Source organism: Saccostrea echinata, unplaced genomic scaffold (genome assembly GCF_033153115.1).
Source record: "Saccostrea echinata isolate AGI-Se365-2 ecotype Australia unplaced genomic scaffold, CSIRO_AGI_Sech_v1 ptg000060l, whole genome shotgun sequence".
Classification (NCBI taxonomy): Eukaryota; Metazoa; Mollusca; class Bivalvia; order Ostreida; family Ostreidae; genus Saccostrea; species Saccostrea echinata.
In genome coordinates this window covers 4226196-4247927 of record NW_026889809.1, presented here as the reverse complement: position 1 = coordinate 4247927, position 21732 = coordinate 4226196, and the positions used below count along the sequence as shown (strand labels likewise).

General features: G+C 33.7%; 2 protein-coding genes across 2 annotated transcripts in view; one reads left to right on the top strand and one right to left on the bottom strand.

Moving 5' to 3' along the window:
* Positions 1–4566, bottom strand: part of LOC133175015 (nucleoprotein TPR-like) — a 62298-nt gene extending 57732 nt beyond the window's left edge. The window contains exon 1 of the mRNA XM_061310110.1: positions 4384–4566. Coding sequence (XP_061166094.1) covers positions 4384–4555 — 172 coding nt within the window. The 5' untranslated portion in view covers positions 4556–4566. The remainder of the gene's footprint in view (positions 1–4383) is intronic.
* A 157-nt stretch (positions 4567–4723) lies between these two features.
* LOC133175016 (mitochondrial enolase superfamily member 1-like) lies at positions 4724–16662 on the top strand. The gene is made up of 16 exons (XM_061310111.1): positions 4724–4918; positions 8064–8166; positions 8765–8880; positions 9725–9811; positions 10029–10055; positions 10233–10273; positions 10571–10602; positions 10906–10944; positions 11985–12067; positions 12217–12251; positions 12463–12550; positions 13340–13474; positions 14191–14362; positions 14473–14572; positions 14763–14844; positions 15669–16662. The coding sequence occupies exons 1-16, from the start codon at positions 4832–4834 to the stop codon at positions 15777–15779; spliced, it is 1338 nt and encodes a 445-aa protein (XP_061166095.1). The 5' UTR covers positions 4724–4831; the 3' UTR covers positions 15780–16662.
* Positions 16663–21732: the final 5070 nt, after the last annotated feature.

The window sequence follows — 21732 nt, the reverse complement described above, 5'->3', positions numbered from 1 at the left end:
TTCTGAAATTTAAATCTGATCTCTGATCTGGAATTCACGAGTAACATGTAGTATCTGAAACATTAATGCTAAAATGCATTCCCTGATACAGTATATACACAGCCTTAGTACATAACTTACAGATAAGTCGATGCAAATATTAGGGCTGTAAGGATATATTGGTCTACTGCAGTACACAAAAAAATATTATTGGGGCACAACACAGCATACCTGTTCATCACAGTATATAACATTTTACGAAATTTATGCTATTTCTTTTTAATTTAACCTAATAAAAGTGATTCTCGTTATTATCTTATGCTGCTTTTATCAGGTTGGGACCAATCACCCAAATGGGATATAAATTTAGAGTGCAAATAAGTAAATCTGCATAAAAATAATTTTAGAAAGCAATAACTTTTGGTTAACAAGATTTCTCTATTCCCATCATTTAGGAAATTGATCCCTTGGGAGATCCTAAACTTCTTGGGGATCAATCTCACAGTCTGAAGGATTATAGCGAGTGCAGCAAGCTCAACAGACTTACGTGTAAGAACAGAGGAAATTTGGAATGAAATCTATACATTTATCACTTTAATTTTCTTGTGCAACATTCCCAGAATTCCTTCGCTACCAGGATTCCATGCGATAGTATTACAAAACATACAAAAGATCAAAATTCAGACTACTGCACATTCATTCAATAGATTTTTTTTGACGCAGTAACTCTGGACCCACAATGCAAGACTTGTTGTTCTCGCTGTTAAATTCGTTCGCGAGGTAACAACAATTAAAAATTCACAAAAAAATAAACTTGCTTAATTTTATTTAATGGATATTTCACACAAACAGTAGTTTAAACATTCTTTGTTAAAATTTTTGCACTTTTCAAACTTCATTTATGGAAATGCAGCTAACATACGTCATGTGACGTCACAGTTTAGACATTCCAAATGTCTCATGTGGTTTGAAGAGGCGGATCTTAAAATTAAGTGAATAATGCACTCACCCCAATGGTCGCACCGACAACATATCAACACATTTTGGAAATTATATATCCCAAACGGGTGATTATATCCCATGCAGGCAATTGGTCCCAACCTGCTTATTATATTGTGCGCTTATTAAATGCTACATAAATGTATTTGTGAACTCAATAAATAATCTTCACCTTTTATCAGGTTGGGAACAATTCCCCTGTAGAGAGATCATCTCGCTAGAGCGCGATTATCCCTCTACAGCGGTATAATAAACATTACCATAAACAGGTGTTTTGTTGTTTTGATTACAAAATAATCAAAAATCTTGTGCTTTTTAAAAATCCGGGAGAAGGCTGCATTGAAGCTTGAATTTCCTACATAAAACTGACAACCAGGGCTAGAAATTTAAGACAATCACTGCTGCATGTGAGAATAGGAGCGAAAATCAAGTGTAAATCGTGCATTTTTTTGCAAAGGTTTTAAAATTTACAGTTATATATGTTTATGAAGCAATATAAAATATGAATAGGTATCCAAATTATATTCGTTAAGGTTTTAGCTTTCCCTTCGTGCACATAAGGTAATAATTACGTTCTCCAGAAACCCATGACCATAGCTTAAATATTTGATCTTTGGTGGACTACAAGAAGTATGGAAACGCAACAGGGTTGTAACATTTGTTTATAAGTCATGATTAAAAAAACAACTACGTATATATAAGCTGGATTCCCCATTTAATAATTAAATTTTATTGAAAACAAATCAATTTAAAAAAGTTTAAATTAAGTCTAGCCGATATTGACATACACGTAGTACAAAATGTTGATATATGGTAACCTTGGACTTGCATTAAGGCGTGATATTCTCAATGGATAATAACCGTCTGTCAAATGGTGATCTAAATTTTCATTGGTTGTCTTAGCTCATCAATATTCATAGGAACATAGTCAAGCATAACTGATAAAGAGCACAAAACAGTTCAGTATGAATTATTCTTTTATAACACAGAGAGAACAAAAATGCGAAATTGTTGAGTGATCATTGCTTTCCACGTGCTGTGTTAGTTTGAAGAAGTAGGCTCTGTGTTCGTATTTCAATGACATAAATTCTTAACGTTTTTTTCCTGGTGGCAATGAACAGTTCCACGTTTGAGGACACATGCGTTGGAATCATGTTGGGATCCTGCATAACAAGTGTAGATTTTTTAAGTGGATTGGATACTTTACAATACAGATGTTGCATAGGAGAACCCAGGCCCGTACAATATTTTTTTTTTTTCAAAAAGGAGGGGGGAGGGCTTCAAAACAATTTGCGCAAAATAATAAATAAAAATTGCCCAAGAGAATAAAAACTTTTAAAGATACGTATTTATTTAGAAAGAAGATTTACTAACACTATGTGAGATACTTCTTAATTAACATTTTATTATTCCTACAATCAAAATTATAATTATATTTTTTATTGAATTAACAAGGGGGGCCGTCACGTACAAGCGATGATTTGCAGGTTATAAATGGCTTCCTGTAAGTCGAGTCATACTTGAAGGTCACCCATAAGACTATTTAAATTAAACTGGCTGTGAATTGAATAATTATGGTTAATGTTGATAACTTTTACCATGCATCTGTTTTTGAACTTCGGTATAAATCTAAAGAATTATAGTCACATAACCTACCTACTGTATTTTTTGCAATTGTCACCCCCCCCCCCATCTACCGTCTCTCGCCGCCGAAAATTTGTGATTTTTCCAAAACAACATGTACAGTCATGTCCTGAGAGCAATACAATAGTACGATCTAATGTTTGTTTTTTTTTTTTAAATTGAGTTATTCATGTAAGACGAAAAACCGAAATTTACACTGATGGTTTTTTAATTCAAGGGTAAAATATACAAAAGAACAAATATATAGAAGATCCTGCAAACATTGACGAGTGTAGCAATGAGCTCACGAAATGTTACTCCTGCTCCCACATGTGTACATGTATAATGAGTAAGTTCATTTGTTGCTATGGGAAAGTCCAAATATCTGTCCGAAAAAATATAAATTAGGAGGTCACAATTTAAAAAAGAATCTGTAAAAGTAGCATTACATTTTATTTAGTGGTATTAGAGGAGTTGCTGATAAGAGATGGGTACGGAAATGGACGGACAGACAACTTTATAGACACACTAACTGACGGACACCTCATCACTATACTTTACTTACATGTACTTTGATTTAATACTTATACTACAGTATGTTATGTTGTTAATATGCGTGTGTTGTTGTATACTCTGCATTGAGCAGAAGTGGATTAATTAAAATAATAATACTATCCTTCAGCACTGACTCTTGCTGTCCATTGCAGTTTAATGTAATTTACACATGCCATTCAACATACAATTTTTTTTTTCTTAATTATTATTATTATTATTATTATACTATTATTATTGTTATTATTATTATTATTATTTTTTAATACTCATTTCCATAGATTATGTATCTGTTTATTCTACATGAGGCAGAAGTGGATTTCTGTATATCCTTTAGCACCGTCTCTTGCTGCCTCTTGTTGATGTATCAGACATTTTTTATGTGTTCAGTTATATGTATAATATTAGTAATAGTAATGCACATCATTGCACATTAAGTTGTATCAATTAAGAGTACAAATATATCTTAAATAAAGACAACCTATGTCTACATGTGAAACTCAAAACACCACCAATGTACTAAATGGGAAGAATTGCTCTTCATTATATGTTGTATTCTGTCTGTTATCTTATCTGTAATTATACATGTTATATGTTTATGCCCATTGGGCCCTGATTTGGTAATAAATCCTATTCTATTCTATTCTATTCTATTCTATACCCCAGCTTTTCAAACGGGGTTATTAAAAAAAATAAGGCGAAAGATACACGTACATCTGCAATAAACAAGTTTACTCGTACTGATATTTATCACTTGTGGTCCTCCGAAGAAAGTCTATACAATTGTGCATGATCTTATTCAAATTTCCAAGGTATGCAGCAGTAGAGGCAATATTTTAAAGCAATTATATTGAGATGAGACAATAATTTTTTAACAAATGGGTCGACATGCTTCCGGTTTTCCTTTTTCCGGTAGTTAACACATTTACAGATGGAATCGGAATATAAATCTCGGGTTTCCGAGATGTATTTTCTCCCGCTAGAAAGGGATAATCGCGCTCTAGCGAGATGATCTCTCTACAGGGGAATTGTTCCCAACCTGTTTATTCTCTCACATTCTGATAGAGAATTTCTCATTTCATCCCAACAGAGACACTGTCACACACAATTTATATAGAAAATCGTATACAACATAACACTTTATCGTATCGTTCCGCCCCTATATGAAATTATGTGCACATTTTCTGTTATTAAAGAAATGCATACACCGGCGTCTCGTACGTCCAATACCTGAAGTAACTGAAAGACGTTCGTATTTAACCTTCAATTCCTCGTACTGTGCCGTTCTAGATGTAAATGCACGTTGGATTTTCTCTTTCACACCACCAGACAACTGATTTAATTCATGTTCTTCCAAAATATTGTTCAAATCAGGTGGTCTAAAATTTTCAATGCCCGCCATGATTGCGACGGAAGTAGAGTTACACGCGTGAAAGCAGAATTGGGTAAAACTAGATGTGTACACTCGATATTTTGTGTATCGTGAAATTAGTTTTTTTCTTATTTGATGTAGAAAATTTTACCATATGGAAATGATATGAATAACCTATGGCAAAGCTTTGATATTATCCCCAAACTTTAAATTTTCGATGGAAACATTTTACAAACTAGTTTACATGTTACTCGAGTGCCCACCCCCTTTTGAATAAGGATCAAGACTTTGTCCCAAAGCCAAAATATGTCACGTCCAACAAAAATCACAGCAGTGACAGTGAAAGATATAAGATTCCCAACGTCTTTAGAAAAGGATGGATCAGATGCAATGGTAAATTAGTATGGGAAATAATTCTTTTTTGAAAATAATGTGGAAATACCTGCTCTGTCATCATTGTAACATTTAACTGTTTAATGCTTAGCTGAGCTTAATGACTTTTGATAAAGAAAGAAGAATATTAACTTCTTATTTTGTATTATGGGTATAGAACTTGGATAAAATTTTCTATTATTTATGATATTGTAGTAACATTTGATGATTTGCTTTGATGTGCATGATGTATGCATGCAGATAAAAAAAAAATCATTTCTGTATAACATGTATAATATCCTACAGTAAATTTACGTACATGTGTTTTAAAACAGTTCCTAAAAATACTTAGATGGTGGATTTTCCTGAAATTTTTCTTCTGCGCTTAAGTCAATGTAGGTTACACCAGGGTATTATAACATGTTATAAGAGGAAAAGAAAATCTGTGGCTGGACCATGTGGACTGGGTTTGAACCCGGAACCCTTGCTTTGCTAGTCTGTGCTCTAACCAATGAGCTATCCAGGTGGATATCCATGAGCTATCTAGACCAATCCTGATCCCCAAACCACCACATTCCTACCTCCTTAAGTTGTTTTCAATCCCAAAGACACACAACCCAGATTCTTTAGCCCCTAGCAGGATTTCTCAACTACAAATCCAGGGAATGTAACAACACCAAATGTTACTGGAAAAGGTGAGCATTTATGACTGGAACCTGGATTACTAAACCACTCAGGTTGACACCCCTGGTTCACACAACCCAAATCAGTACATGTACATTCTCTAATCCTGGTCATGGCACCAAAGACAAGAAGAAAATATGGGGCTTGACTGGGAATAAAATCTGGGCCCCCTGCATTTATTCAGATGCTGCTCATACTAAGCTATACCCAGACCAATAACCACTACAGAATAATTTTGTTTAAAAAATTTCTAGTATATGTATTACATCATGAATTGCATCACTCTTCTCATTTCTAGAAAATTTAGTCTTCCAAATAGCTAATATTCTGGGCTGTTTTTCAATATTGGAAATAACTAGAGCACAACCTCCAATCTGATGTTTTGTAGACTGAACTACACACTCTTATGAACATATTGGTTAGGTAGCCCTGAAGCTAATATCAAAATTGCAAGTCTTTTTAGCTCACCTGAGCTGAAAGCTCAAGTGAGCTTTTCTTATCACCCGTTGTCTGTCGTCCGTCCTTCTGTAAACTTTTCACATATTCAACTTCTTCTCAAGAACCACTGGTCCAATTTTAACCAAAGTTGGTACAAAGCATCCTTGGATGAAGGGGAAGCTAAATTCTTAAAATGAAGGGTCAAGCCCCCTTACAAGGGGAGATAATCAAGAAAAGGCAAAAATAGGGTGGGGTTATTAAAAAATCTTCTTCTCATGAACCACTGTGCCAGAAAAGCTGAAACTTATGTGGAAGCATCCTGGGGTAGTGTAGATTCTAAATTGTTAAAATCATGACCCCTGGGGGGTAGGGCAGGCCATAATAGGGAATTCATGTTTTACACTGAAATATATAGAAAAAAAATTCAAAATCTCCTTCTCAAGAACTACTGTGCCAGAAAAGCTGAAACTTACTTGGAAGCATCCTGGGATAGTGTAGATTCTAAATTGTTAAAATGATGACCCCCGGGGGTAGGGTGTGGCCACAATAGGGAATCCATGTTTTACATTGAAATATATAGAAAAAAAATTCAAAATCTCCCTTCTCAAGAACCACTGTGCCAGAAAAGCTGAAACTTATGTGGAAGCATCCTGGGGTAGTGTAGATTCTAAATTGTTAAGATCATGAACCCTGGGGTAGGGTGGGGTCACAATAGGGAATCCAAGTTTTACATTGAAATATATATACGAAAAATCTTTAAAGATCTCCTTTTCAAGAACCACTGGGCCAGAAATACTGAAATTTGTGTGGAAGCATCCTGGAGTAGAATAGATTACATATTGTTAAAATCATGACCCCTTAGGATAGGATGGGGCCACAATAGGTACATGTATTACATGGGGGGAAGTCTGGTGAAGAACAGCAGGGTCAAAGTTACTCAGGTGAGCGTTGTGGCCCATGGGTCTTTTGGGTTTTTTTTAATGTAGCTATAATAGTAATAATTACAGATAGATCAGCCAATACAGTGGAATAATTCTATTATAAAACATATACAGTGGAGTCTTTTTAATTTGCGGGGGTCAATGTGAGTGGGCAATCACAATTTTACTGGTTGTTGTGATGCTAATTTTGTGTGTAAATCAGGGATATATATATGGAAGATTCCATGAACTTGTAATGGTTTGGGCCATGGATATTGGCCTGGGTAGCTCAGTTGGTAGAGCACCTGACTAGTGATGCAGGGGTCCCGGCTTCGATTCCCGGTCCAGTCACACATTTTCTCCTTTCCTGTTACAAACTCATACATTGACAGTTATTATTTGTGGGGATGTAATTTGTGGTTAACTCATTTGTACAGAAGATTTAATGAACTAATACATTGACAAAGTTGTTCTTCATTGGAAAGAAAATAAGCAGGTAAGGGTGACCCACAAACATTGGTTCCCCTCTCCCCCTGAACAAGGATGATTTCACACTACACATCATAATTCTCATATGCAACACATGTAACTATTATGACGTGTATCATTTTGGAGGGTAGTTGACATATCCCTGGACTAGTGTGTACAATCTTCAAAGTGTAAGGATTACGGAATCTAATTTTAAAAATAATTTTATTGATATTTTTAAATTTTTAAGTCAGAAGGGGGGGGGGGGGGGCTTATTCAATAAAAGAAGGGATTTTGGTTGGGGCTTGAATGCTTAGTGGGAGGAAATAGATATACTGGTACACATGTAATGTAAAGTAGAAAACTCAAATCAGGATGACGGATTCTACTAGAAATATATATAGACTTCACAAGTCAATTACAGCATATTGCTTTGTAGCATAAGTCTCCGGATTATTCTGCAGCATATGTGACACTGAGAACTGACTCAGATGTCACAGCTTATGGAACAACATTTGCTAATGGAAGAGGGACAAACATTGGTAAAACTCAGTTTACTCTGACCATGTCACCATAACCTGTAATGTAACTCAGTCCAAAATGTCTGCATAGCATCACACCATCCACTGATTTGTTGATCTGCTTTTTGCTTTTAGCACAAAGCCCCTGATTATTCCTGTCCATATGTCACCATACAGACAGACACTGATCTACAGGGTAATGGCACCACATTTACTGTAGGACGAGGGAACCACATAGGTAGGCCTAACTGATGGTGAGAATTTGGACAATAACTAGAGATTTGTAAAGAGTTTCATATGATTAAATGAAAATGGTTATAATTAATTAAATGTCCATTGAAATACATGTATTTAGATTTTAGTAAGAATCCTTCAATAAACCATGACAAACCTTTATGCACCTCAATGCAGCACAATATACAATCAGACTGATAGCTCTCAGTACTGTCAACAGACTGAGATCTGAGGGTTTTATACATGTATATCAGAGCTGGTTCTTGATATTTTGATAAATTTGAAAACATTAACTTGTATACAATGAACATCAGATTCAAAATATCGCTAAGTATATGATTTATCAGTGTTTGAAATACTTAAGTGTAATTGTACCTTCCTTTACTTTAGAAGAATGCCTTTAGGTACATGTATTTGTAATCATTTCACTTTCTGATAAAAGAAAGTCTATTTTTGTTTAATATCCATATTTCATAGATATATCACACACAATTTGATTAGTAATTTTAAAAAAAAATCAAAGGTTGTCTGCATTTCTTCACAAAAGAAGTGAGGTTTTATTAATTTCCATTTTTCTAGCTTGTCAATATGTACGGTTTCAGTTTGTTGTGCAGTGGAAGTTTTTGAAAAGATGCTAGTGGGTAAAAAACTCACAGAGATCTTTGATGACTTTGGAAATTTCTGGCAGTCTTTGGTCAGTGAGGACCAAATCAGATGGGTAAGTCTGTGTAATTTTTCTGCGAGAACCAAACCAGAGGGGCGAGTCTATATAATTTCTCCATGAGGAATAAATCAGATTGGTTAGTCTGTGTTATTTCTTAGTGAGGACCAGAGCAGATAGGTAAATGTGTGTAATATTTCAGTGAGGACCAAGTCAGATGGGTAAGTTACTGTTATTTCTCTATGAGGACTGAATCAGATGAATAAGTCCCTGTAATTTCTCAGTGAGGACCAAATCACTTGGGTAAGTCCCTGTAATTTCTCAATGAGGACCAAATCACTTGGGTAAGTCACTGTAATTTCTCAATGAGGACCAAATCACTCGGGTAAGTCCCTGTAATTTCTCATTGAGGACTAAATCAGATGAATAAGTCCCTGTAATTTCTCAGTGAGGACCAATTCACATGAGTAAGTCCCTGTAATTTCTCAATGAGGACCAAATCACATGGGTAAGTTACTATAATATCTCAATGAGGACCAAAGCACATGGGTAAGTCAATGTTATTTCTCAATGGGGACCAAATTACTTGGGCAAGTCACTGTAATATCTCAGTGAGGACTAAATCAGATGGGTAAGTCCCTGTTATTTCTCAGTTAGGACTAAATCAGATGGGTAGGTTTCTATATCTCATTGAGGACCAGATCAGATAGGCAAGTCACTGTAAATTTTCAGTGATGATTAAATCAGATGGATATGTCTCTGTAATATAATATGGAGAAAAACGTGTATCAACAATATTTTTATGAAAATGTTAAAATTGATTTAAAATGATAAGTTATTATCCAAACATTTCTACTCTATTCCTGGGTATATAGTCTGAAAGCATTGAATTTATTTCCAGCTTGGTCCGGAGAAAGGAGTGATTCACCTTGCAACAGCAGCCATTGTAAATGCCTTGTGGGATTTGTGGGCCAAAATGGAAAACAAGGTTCTATATCTGTATTAAATGCTCAAAAATTCATAGTAACAAAGATTGTCTGTAGTACATAATAAATGTATCACATTATTCCTACTTCTAATGATTAAATAATCAGTAGGGGTAAAAGTTGATGTCAATTTTATGCATTAGACTCCATCACTTTTCATACTGATAGGATGTATTTATATATTAATTTTTATTATTTATTTATTTATATATTTTTCAGCCTCTTTGGAAATTGCTGGTAGATATGGTAAGACTCTCTCAGAATAGAATCGAGCATAGAATAATCCACTGACAAATGTATTCATAGCTCATCAGTCAAATACTTAAAGCAGTTATGTATAGAAAGGAAACTCAAAATACATGTCATTTTAACTGTATTTTAGTGATCATACTTTTTATACTTATTTTATTTCTTAACTTTTAGGAGCCAGAAAAGCTTGTGTCTACCATTGATTTCAGATATATGTAAGTTAATAGACTTAATATCATAACATGGCTACTGTACAGGGTTATTTTTGCCCTATCACACTTGCAAGCAATTTTGCTCCATTTTAAATTTGCCCAATCACAGTTCTGTCTAAGAAATTATACTGTGTTCTTTGAATTTGCCCCGTTTTAAATTCGCCCACCTGTGAGTAGGGCGAAAGGGGCGAAAATAAAATGGGGGCAAAAATTTCCCTGTATACAGTATTAAGAATTTCATCGGTAAGAGTAAAGTAGGTGTCTGCCATGAAATCGTCTGATATATACCAAACTTTGTAGGTCTGATTCTCTGACTAAAGAGGAGGCTATAGGTAATGCACCATTTCAATTGTCCTTTACTTAACAAATATAATTCATTGTCTCTACCCATATATCAAAGCAGTATCAGGTATTCCTTGCATGTGTAAATTTTTGTGTTTCGACCTCAAAACTTTCCCTTGACAACTTTCTTTGATCCAAATTAAGATCCCTTTTTACTGTTATCTCCAAACAAGGACTGAAGCATTATTGTCAACTGAAAGAAAATGAGGAAAGTAATTGTATCAAGAATTTTTTTATTGTATCTCATTGAAAGTTTAATTCTTATAAATCAGATGTTTTATTTTTTTCTTCAGAGATTTTGAAAAAAATGCAAGATGGAAAGAAAGCAAGAGGTATCAGTGCAATTTTATATTGTATTTATTATTAAGTAGATGTACTGAACATAGTAGATTTCTTAAAAAAAGAAATCACAAGAAATTCAATATTGTGCACACCCAGTAATCTGATTATTGGTGTACACTGTAAATAAAAATTCTTTATGAATTGTACTAAATATTATAGTAAAACTCATTTAGTACTAACACAGATGAGTCTGATTAAAATCAAACCTTCCACTAGCTCCAGACTTTATTTTGATGGTTACGTGGAAGGTCCTTCCATGCGACCATCAAAATAAAGGAGCTAGTGGAAGGTATGATTTTAATCAGACTGAACACAGACATAGTGAATTTATGAATATAGTGAAATTTTTTTTTGGATCACTGGCAAAATTCTTTACAATTTCTTGTAAAATTTTGGGGGTTATTTAACCCTGATATAACGAATCAAAATTATGTAAGTTTTGTATTTAATAATTCCCCAAAAATATTTGGTAGTCATACTTGAAGTAAAGTGTGTATTAAAATTTGCCATATAAACTTAAAAAAAAATTGTTATAAGGGTATAATGAATTATGGATACTGTAAAATGAATTCACAGGTCCCCAGGACTTTGTATAAACATCATGATAAAATGAATTTTACTGTATTTTGATTCTCTGTTGATCTGCTCTACACTGTAAAATAAGTTATTTTCATGGGATAAAATTTTCATGGTTTGAGGAAAAATATTGGTTCATGAGGGGTTTGATTTCATGGTTGAAGAGAAAAACATGATACTGTAATTTGAAATTCTGTAGTATTCATTGGTCTATTCATACCATGAAAGCATAGAAAATTTAACCCCCATGAAATTTTGTGATTTCACAGATACTTCATATTCTATTGATGCAATGCAGAAGATCAGGTAGACATTGTTCCTAACTTCCTAGCATAATATACAGATTGCATAATGATTTGAGATTATTCGCATTTCATGCAAGAAAATGGTTCTCCTTTGCAATATATTTTACAGAACTCGGTACCAATCATATTGAAGATAATCTTTGTTGTAGAGGAGGAGCTCCTGACCAAAGGTTTCCCCGCCTACACCACTTCCTGTGGATGGCTGGGGTACTCGGACGAGAAAATTAAAAAGGTATATATACAATATAGGTATCAATGTGTTAGGAAGTGTTTTAATAAGTTTAGTCAAGATGAGAAAAAAAAAAAATTTTAGAAGTGACAATTTAATATGGCAATGCATTTTAAAATTAAGAAATTCTATTGTTTGGTTTTTATATATAGCTTGCAACAGAGGCCATGGCAGCAGGATGGACAAGGTATACAATTAGTTTTTATTATGGATTAAGTTTGGTAGCTTATACAATGAAATATATGTATCTTTGTTGTTTTAATGTTGCTCTGCATGCCTGTTATTTCATTCTAATGTGATTATTGCAGAATTGTTTATCTACTCCTTTATTCTCCTTGAATCAGTGAATTTAGGCAGTTAAATAGATTGTAATGGTATTGATTTATTTCTCTGTCCAGATTTAAAATGAAAGTAGGAGGAGATGTTAAAGATGATGTCAGACGTGCCAAAATCTTCAGGGAGACAATCAAAGAGGACATGCTTCTGGCAAGTACATTGTACAATGACTAGAGGAGATTTTTTATGAGGTGTGAAAATGGGGTTTTATAGTGCTTTACAATTCATTCAGAGTTGGAAGTACATAAGAATATCTAAAAATTGCATGGACAATGCATTTAGGGATGCAAACTACCAGATTTGCTTTGGATGCTGGATCTGACCTACATTTTGTGGAGGAGTGGCCAGGTTAAAGTTTTGGAGCAGGTTCATTCCCAAGTAGCTACATGTATAAGGCAGTATAAGCCATACCTGAACCAAACTCAGATGGATGATGCATCTGGGGATGCACACTGCCAAACTTGCTTTGGTTGTTGGATCTGACCTACATTTTCTGGATGACTGATTGACTAGGCTTCAATGTTTTGTGGGAGTTTTTTTGGAGCAGGTCCATTCTCATGCAATTATAATACTACCATGACCAAACTTGCATTAATGATGCATATACAGTGTAGCTATAGTGATGCACACCACCAGACTTGCTTTGGTTATTGGATCTGACCTACATTTTCTGGATGAGTGTACAGCTTCAAGCTTTTTGGGAGCAGGTTCATTCCCAAGTAACTATAAGCCCTATGGTGACCAAACTTGCTTGACTGACACTTCTAGCAGACTATCAAACTACCACTGCATTTATTTTTTCATGAGAGTTTGCTTTATTTATAGGTAACATTTGTAGAGATGAGCTTCTTAACCTTTGATTACCATGTGTTAGATATATTGGATATTTTCCAGTAATAACAAACTTGTCTATAGATATAATTTGACTGTTTGAGACAGATGGTAGACGCTAACCAGAAATGGGAGGTACAGGAAGCCATTGATTGGATGAAGCAGATGGCTGACTACAAGATTCTCTGGATAGAGGAGCCTACCAATCCTGATGATGTCATGGGTCATGCTGCCATCGCAGAGGTCAGAGGTCACTTATTTGTCTATAAATGGCTGAAATATATGTATTATTTTTGGTTCATTTAACATCAGAAAGTGATAAATCTTTATCCTTGTCATCATCATAAGCTAGTTATTTCACAGTAGAAAAGAAGCAACTATATATTCTGTAATAGCCAATACAATATCTGTCCCCAAAATCAAGCTTTGATGGAGAAATATTTAATTATGTTCTAAACCAGTGGGGATATTTATAGATTTTAAAATATTAAATATTTTCATCAACCGTGATGTCATAAGTTAGGTAGGACATCAAGAAAATGACAAATTCAAACTTTTAATGATTTTGAAAGAATTAAAATAGTGGATTTTGATTGAAAGTTATCAAGCTCAGATCTGCTCAGACTAAATCTTTTGATATAATATGTAAAAAAAAAAAAATAATCTCAGTGAAAGATGTGAATATAGTACCCGAGCAAGTCAAAATTAAACAAACTTTGTGCATTTTGTCCTCTTTTTAAAAAAATCAGGGAAAATCCTAATAGTTTGTGACATTACAGAAACAAAAATATATGTCAATTGCTTTTTTTCCAATTCATAATATTCATATGTATTTTGTAATTTTAAGTTTTGATTTTTTTTTTAAACAATACATGTACAGCATATACAATTGAGCACATTTCAAGAGATTTTCAAAATATGACTATCATGATATAACTAAATATAAATCTTACTTTCAGGCTCTAGTGCCTTTGGGTATCGGGGTTGCCACTGGGGAGATGTGTCAAAACAGAGTTATGTTTAAACAGTTTCTGAAAGCCAAGGCCATGCAGTATTGTCAGATTGATGCCTGTCGATTGGGCGGAGTCAATGAAGTTCTCGCTGTAATTTTACTGGCTGCCAAATACAGTGGTTTGTCATCATAAATTAAAGCTCAGTTCTTAAATCATAATTTTGACAACATTTTTTGGGGGGATGTGAATTGATAATTCTTTCTAATCCTCCCACTTTCCTCCTTTCAGTGCCTGTTTGTCCACATGCAGGGGGCGTGGCATTGTGTGAACTTGTTCAACATCTCTCCATGTTTGACTTCATCTCTGTTTCAGGGACAATGGAAAATAGGTTTGTCATCTTTCAATGAAAATTTTCATGTTGTCAACTTAAAAGTTTACTTCAACAAGAAAACCTGATATTGGTAACTGTAAATTGGTTACTGTAAATCATTCTCATAAACTATGTCCGTCATTAAGTTCATCAAACTTGCCCTACACACTGTATGAGTATAATGAGATATTGTGTTACCTCCCTTTAGAATGATAGAGTTTGCTGATCACCTCCACGAGCACATGTTGGCACCAGTCGTTATAAAAGAAGGAAGATACATGGCACCTAAGGTAAACTCTCAGGACAAATATATCCTCAGCTACTCATTATTATTTTCATATGATATTTTATTTGTAATGAAGATTTTTTTAAATCCTAAAAGTGATTTATTTTCATCCACTGAATAATTTTCCTTTATTTCTTATGAAACCCACTTCCCTTAATCCATCCATTAACACTTAAGGTATTCAATGTATAAAGAAGGGATTTTGAATCATTTTAAACTAGTTAAAAATACATTGCTAGATAACGATGAAAGTGAAATGAGCCAAATTCACATGACTGATAACAAAATAGATGATGATCATTTTGCACCTGAAAAGTTTTTGAAGAGTTATTTGCCCTTGATGAAAAGAAGAAAATTATAATTTTGTCAAAATATCTGTGGTAAATGATTCATTTTATTTCATATTTGAATAAAAAAAGAGTCTATGCATACCGGTATTTTCACCAAGAGATTTGTATGAAATTCACATTACTTTTTACAATATCTTAATAAAACATGCGCTGCCCATAAACATCAATGTAAAATTTAAGGTGCAATTAATTGGACAGTAATTAAATTTTTGTGAATTCCTTTGGTGGGGTATGTTTATTTCATAACATCTTCAAAATGTTACCATGATTAATCATTTCGGACCTTTCTTTTATTTGGTACAAAATATGGTCGTTATACATTGAATACCTTAATAACTAGTAAGAGCCTGTTTTTCAAGGTTTATATGTGTTATGTATTTATCTGCAATGGCTGCAACTGTTCATTGCTGCATTAAAAAACAAAAAAAAGCATTTTATTGTAAAGTTTAGATAATGTCCATAATATCTGTTTGTTTAGACACCAGGATATGTGGTGGGAATCAAGGACCAATCCCTGGCTGACTTTGTCTACCCAGAGGGGGCTGAATGGCAGCGAATGTTTAAGGAAGGGTTATTCCAACAGGAATGAGTGAATGCAGTCTGGACTGTGTAATTAATGATAGGTGCAATCAGCACAAAAAATTACAATCATTATGAAATTATTTTCAGATTTTGTGTTTTTTTTACATACATAACCAGATCAGAATTAGTATCAATAACTTTTGTAAGAACTTAAGTGCCTGATTTTTGTTAATGAAATTTCATTTCATTTGTATGAGCATTTATGAAATGTGCATTTTGTTTCTCAAATTGTTTTAAATACTTGATTTGTTTTAAGCATCATTAATTTTTGTACATTTACAAGCTACTGTCACAGTCATCTCTCCAAGTATCAGAACAATGGATAAGTTGTTTTATTTTCAAGACATGTAGATTTAAGTTGTGAATGAAAAAGAAAACAAATACTGTGGAATCATCATATTTCATTGGGGGACCATTTTTCGTGGATTCCATGAATTTATCTCCCCACAAACATTAATTTTGTCAATGTATCGGTTCATTGAATCTTTGGGATACGTTATTTACTAGAAAATAACATCAATGACCAGGAAACATTGACCCCCATAAATTAAAATGATTCAACAGTACATATTTATAGAGTATGATATCTTCAATTCTGCCAATCTTTCAAATGCATTTGAATTCCTTAATTATCTACACTGTACATGAATATATGTGGGGTGTTTTGTACTATACAATCCTCTAAGCTTTAAAACATGTTTCCATCTTTTGCATACATGAACATGAACAAATGTATGGTTTTGTAAGAAAATTATTCAAATTATTTTGATGAACTGTGATAAAATTTATGTTGTGTACTGTATATACGTGAATTACTAAATTTTTTAACTAAGGTGCTATATTTTTGCGATTATTTTAAATAGTTTATATCAGCTCAATCCCAATTTGAATTTGTGCAATAAATTCACTAAATAAAATGTTAGTTTTCTTTGATTCCTAGTGTTTGTTATTTATTTTGTTTTTAAGCTCACCTGAGTCAAAGGCTCAAGTGAGCTTGTCCGTTGTCTGTCGTCCTTGTCATTGGCCCTGTTGTCGTTGTAAACTTTTCACAATTTCATCTTCTTGATAATCAGTGCACTGATTTCAACCAAACTTGCTACAAAGCATACTCGGGTTAAGGAGAATGAAGGGAAGGCCATGCCCTCTTTCAAAGACAGATAATTTTAAAGAAATAGTGAAAATTTGGTGGGTTCATTGAAAACTTCTCAAGAACCACTGGGCCAGAAAAGATGAAACTTAAATACTGAAGCTTCCTGACATAGTGTAAATTTAAGTTTTTTGAAATTAAGGCCCCAGGATGAGTAATGGTGGGGGCACAAAAGGGGAATAAAGTTTTAACACCAAAATATATGGGGAAAATGTTTTAAAAATTTTCATCTTTGGGAAGGAAGGCCCTTATTTGTAATATTAAGATGCAGTCATTCTCAGGTAGTGCAGATACACTAGTTTCATACCCCTGGGAGTAGTGTGGGCCACAATACATAGTGGATCAAAGTTTAGAATGGGAACAACAAAGTTGTTATTATTAGTTTCATATGGACTAGCATCCCTACATAGTGTAGATTCAAGTTTGTTCAAATCATTGCCCCCAGGGGAAGAATGGGGCTACATTGTATATAGGGGGATCAATTGACAAAGTTTAACATGGAAATACATAGGAAAATATTTTTGAATTTTTATTATTATTATTTTTTTTTTGAGAACAGTAGGACTGTACGTGATTATATTGATATTAATAGCAAGCATCCTCAAGTAGTGCAGATTCAAGTTTGTTCAGATCATGATATGGCCCCTGGGGGTGGTTTTTGGTCACAGTAGGGGATCAAAGTTTAACATGGGGTGATATCTTGAACCTTTGGAACTAGGGTGGGGCAACTATAGGGGGTAAGAATTTTTTATGTGAATATATATAAAGATGGAATTTATTTTTATCTTGTGATGAAGAACAGGAGGGCCAAGGGGACTCATGTGAGTGATGTGGCCCATGTGCCTTTTTTCAACAACATATTTTTTTAAATTGTACAATTTTCTTTCACTGAAAGAATGAGTGCACTTTAGAGTGTCATTTGGAGCCTTTTCGGTCACCCTTTTTAAGCCTTAAATTAGACTATATTGCTAAATTAATCTATGATTATTGTGCATACATATGCTTTTGATATTTATACTTCGAATTTTTTGTTAAACATATTGCTATAATTCCACACAACGTCATTGAAAAGAACATGTATAAGCCTTAAATTCCGGAAATCTGAACTGGACCACTTTCGAATTAAAGGTACCCGCAAATGGGCGGAGATATTTAAATCGCATGGAAGTGGAATGTAAACATTTGCACATTATTTCCAGATTGATTCTACAGTATGAATTTAAATGGAGGAGAGAAAGATTGTGTAGTTTCATGATTCACACAAATAATAAATGATTCATGGCCATACATATTGATCATTTTCATGATTCGTAACCATATGTTTGATGCCTAGCACCGAATTAGATCAATCTTAAGTTTTCGTATATGATAAAAAACGCCCCCTCTTTTTTCTTTAGCTTTATCATTTTTCGTTTTATATGCTGAATGCTTTTCAATTCAACGAATGAATGTATGTTTTAAGAAAGATTCACATGTACATGACTTCGAAGTCACACTACATTTAATCGTAATTCACTGTACATGTAATACGTAGAGTAATACAAACGTGTAGTGAATCAAATTATACATGTATGTAGTACTCACGGTGATACATATTTTATTATATTCATGTATAGATAAATAACATTCGGAAATGAAATATAAAATTTTAACTTAAATTTGAGTCGCTAGGTTAACATGAAAACTCCAAGAAATACAAACTATCTGTAATTTAAATTAACATTTTATTGACGGAACAAGTATATTTCAGATTAAAAAACATGGTCAACGAAAATATATCGATAATCACTCGCTTATGTCTTCAGTATCTCTTTCATTTCGGCAATCCAAATATTGTCAGGTATGATACTAGTGTTTAGGGATGTAGATGCCTGCAGACCATAATACAGAGCCGACATAAGCTAACACAGCTACATACTAATCGTGCACTTGATTTGCACTGGCAGTACCAGAATTTCCCTCAAAATACCAAACGAAAAACACAATTTAGTGAAAGAAGACAAGGTAAACTTTAAGACCCTAAGTCATGCAAGTGTATTTGAGAACCCAGTAATTGGCATTTCTGAATTAGTCAAAATTTTTATAGCAGCAACAGATTGCAGCCATTTACTTATAAACTACATGTATCACAAGATTGATAATGGGTAATTCAGTCGAGCAATACCGAGCTGCAATCGGTCTATTTTATTTATCAAGTAGAGGCACATATAAAACATATTCATATTTGGTTTTTCCAGGTGTGTACATATTTCATTTATTCAGAAATATGCTCAAACAACTCGTTTGCGGCATGTCAGTCATTAATCAAAAATCTGTGTTTATTAATTTTTATTTACAATTTTTTACTTTTATTTTGTTGGTATGCGGGGATATTGAGGTCAATCCGGGTCCTTTTATGGAAAGTGTCCTTGACATTCTACATCTTAATATCCGTAGCATTAGACACAAACTAGGCTATTTAAATTCTTTCGTTCATGACTTTGATATATTATGTTTTACCGAAACTCATTTGGACCAAACAGTTGTTAACGAGGACTTGCATTTGGACGGCTTTAGCACAATATTGCGAAAAGACAGAAACTGTTTCGGGGGCGGCGTTATGATTTATTTGTCTAATCAAATACGTGCTTTTAGACGCCACGAATTTGAACCCCCTGACATTGAGTGTATATGTATTGAAATAGATAACAATACCTGTAAATACTTTTTATGTTGCATATACCGTCCTCCAAACTCGGATAGTAGTTTTTGGACAAAACTCACATGGTGCATTGACAAAGTAGGCGAACTTTCGGATAAAATATTAATAGTAGGTGACTTGAATGTTGATCTTCTTAGTGCTCCACAAACACACATAATTCGTGAAATTATTTCAACACATAATCTTATTAATAATATCCATGAACCGACTAGAATCTCACACACGTCCAGCACGCTCCTTGACCTAAATCTAACATCTGTTGACATTCAAGTATGCAAATCGGGCACTCTAACAATTGACGCTTCCGTTAGTGACCATAGAGTAACTTATATCTCGCTTTCTTCCAGTATAAATTATAATCGTTCGTACAAGCGTAAAGTGTGGGCTTATAAAAATGCAGATTTCAAAAAATTAAACTCTCTTATCGAAAATTGTGATTGGATCAAAAACATCAACGAAGCTAAAACTATATAGACCTTGCAGCTGAAAATTTTACAGTAGAATTCCTTTCCTGTGTTCGTGAATGCATACCAGAACAAACTTTAACCATTCGCCCTCGTGACAAACCATGGTACTCTTTTTAATCGCTTGTTCACTCTTGAATTGGTTACTATTGATATAAATCTATTATTATGTGGTGATGTTAATTTGCCTTTACAGATAAATAACAGTATTTTTGCTGCTGTTCATAAATTTATTGACGAAACATGTAGATTTTCTAGTTGATATGCTATTTAATTGCTTTTTCACTTGTATTAATTGTATTATTTTCTTCTATTTTGCATGACAAATTGTTATATATAAGGAGAGGAACTTTGTAAGTTGTAAAGAACTTGTTTCCAATCCTTTTGATGTACTCAATAAAATATGTTCAAAACAAAACAAGACCCTAATAAAATTTTCGCAAAATTCTTCATTATTTTGAAGTTGCTCAGGCCGGTACAAACGGTGAGATTTGTAGTTACTGTATAATACAAGTATTATATTTGTATAATAATACTTTCCTGTACACACGTTTGTACGTTTTATTAGATTGTTAATAGACTCTAGGGATTTCTACGTGTATCCCTCGCAATATTTCTCTCTCTCTCTCTCTTTCTCTCTCTCTCTCTCTCTCTCTCTCTCTCTCTCTCTCTCAATAATGGAAAACGAGGTTCTGTTAGTAGTTTCTTTTATCGTATTATGCATTGCATTAAAACTGAAAAAAAAAAAACACATCGTAATGGAAACAGCGGCGGAACACTCGTATATGTACTTGGTGCACACAATTCATCGCTAGATGAGGTGCAAAGAGAAGACCCCAGTAGTTATAAAAACTTCTTTAGAATAGATAACGCTGCATTTGAGCAACTTTTACAATCACATGTAGTTACTCCTTTTGATCTTCTTCCCATAAAACAACGAGTTTTTCGATATCTTTACTGCATGCTAAAGTCGACCATTATTTACCACGTGCTTTTTTTTGTTATGATAAAATAGGATGACCACAATGTGAGTACTTTTGATTGGTTTAAAAATGAAAGGTAAGTTAAGACTTGTATTAAGAAATAGAGCATTGCCCTATTCTTAATACAGTTTTATAAGATTCGAAAAATCTTAGGATTCACCGTATTAAAAGTCTATACATAGTCAGAATTTGTACTTAAATACATATCCGTGTGTACAGCCCTGAAGTCCATTGATAGACACAATGAAAGCATATCGAACAGTGGAATGTCACGTGAGTAAAGTGATTATAATATCAAACAGGTCAAAATAGGTTGACACTCGGTGACCTGTTAATTTAGTAGCTAACCCGAGCGTAGTTTGGAGAATTTTTAAAAAAATTACACATGAGCCGCAAATTGTCCAACATTGCCCTTTGGATATGTATAAGTTTAAATCAAAATACACATTCTGTGCAAATGAGAAGAATGGACAAGTTGCGGCTCGATGTAAACAATGTTGTTGAAAACTGGTATGCATATGAATAACAATAGAAATGTGAAAAAACTGCTAGACCCCTGTCGCAAAAACCAGTGTCGCTCGGCATTAATTAATATTTTTATGTGATATAATATATCAAACCCTGCTCTTAAGATATTGTTTAATAATTCTGATTCAAAAAGTTTA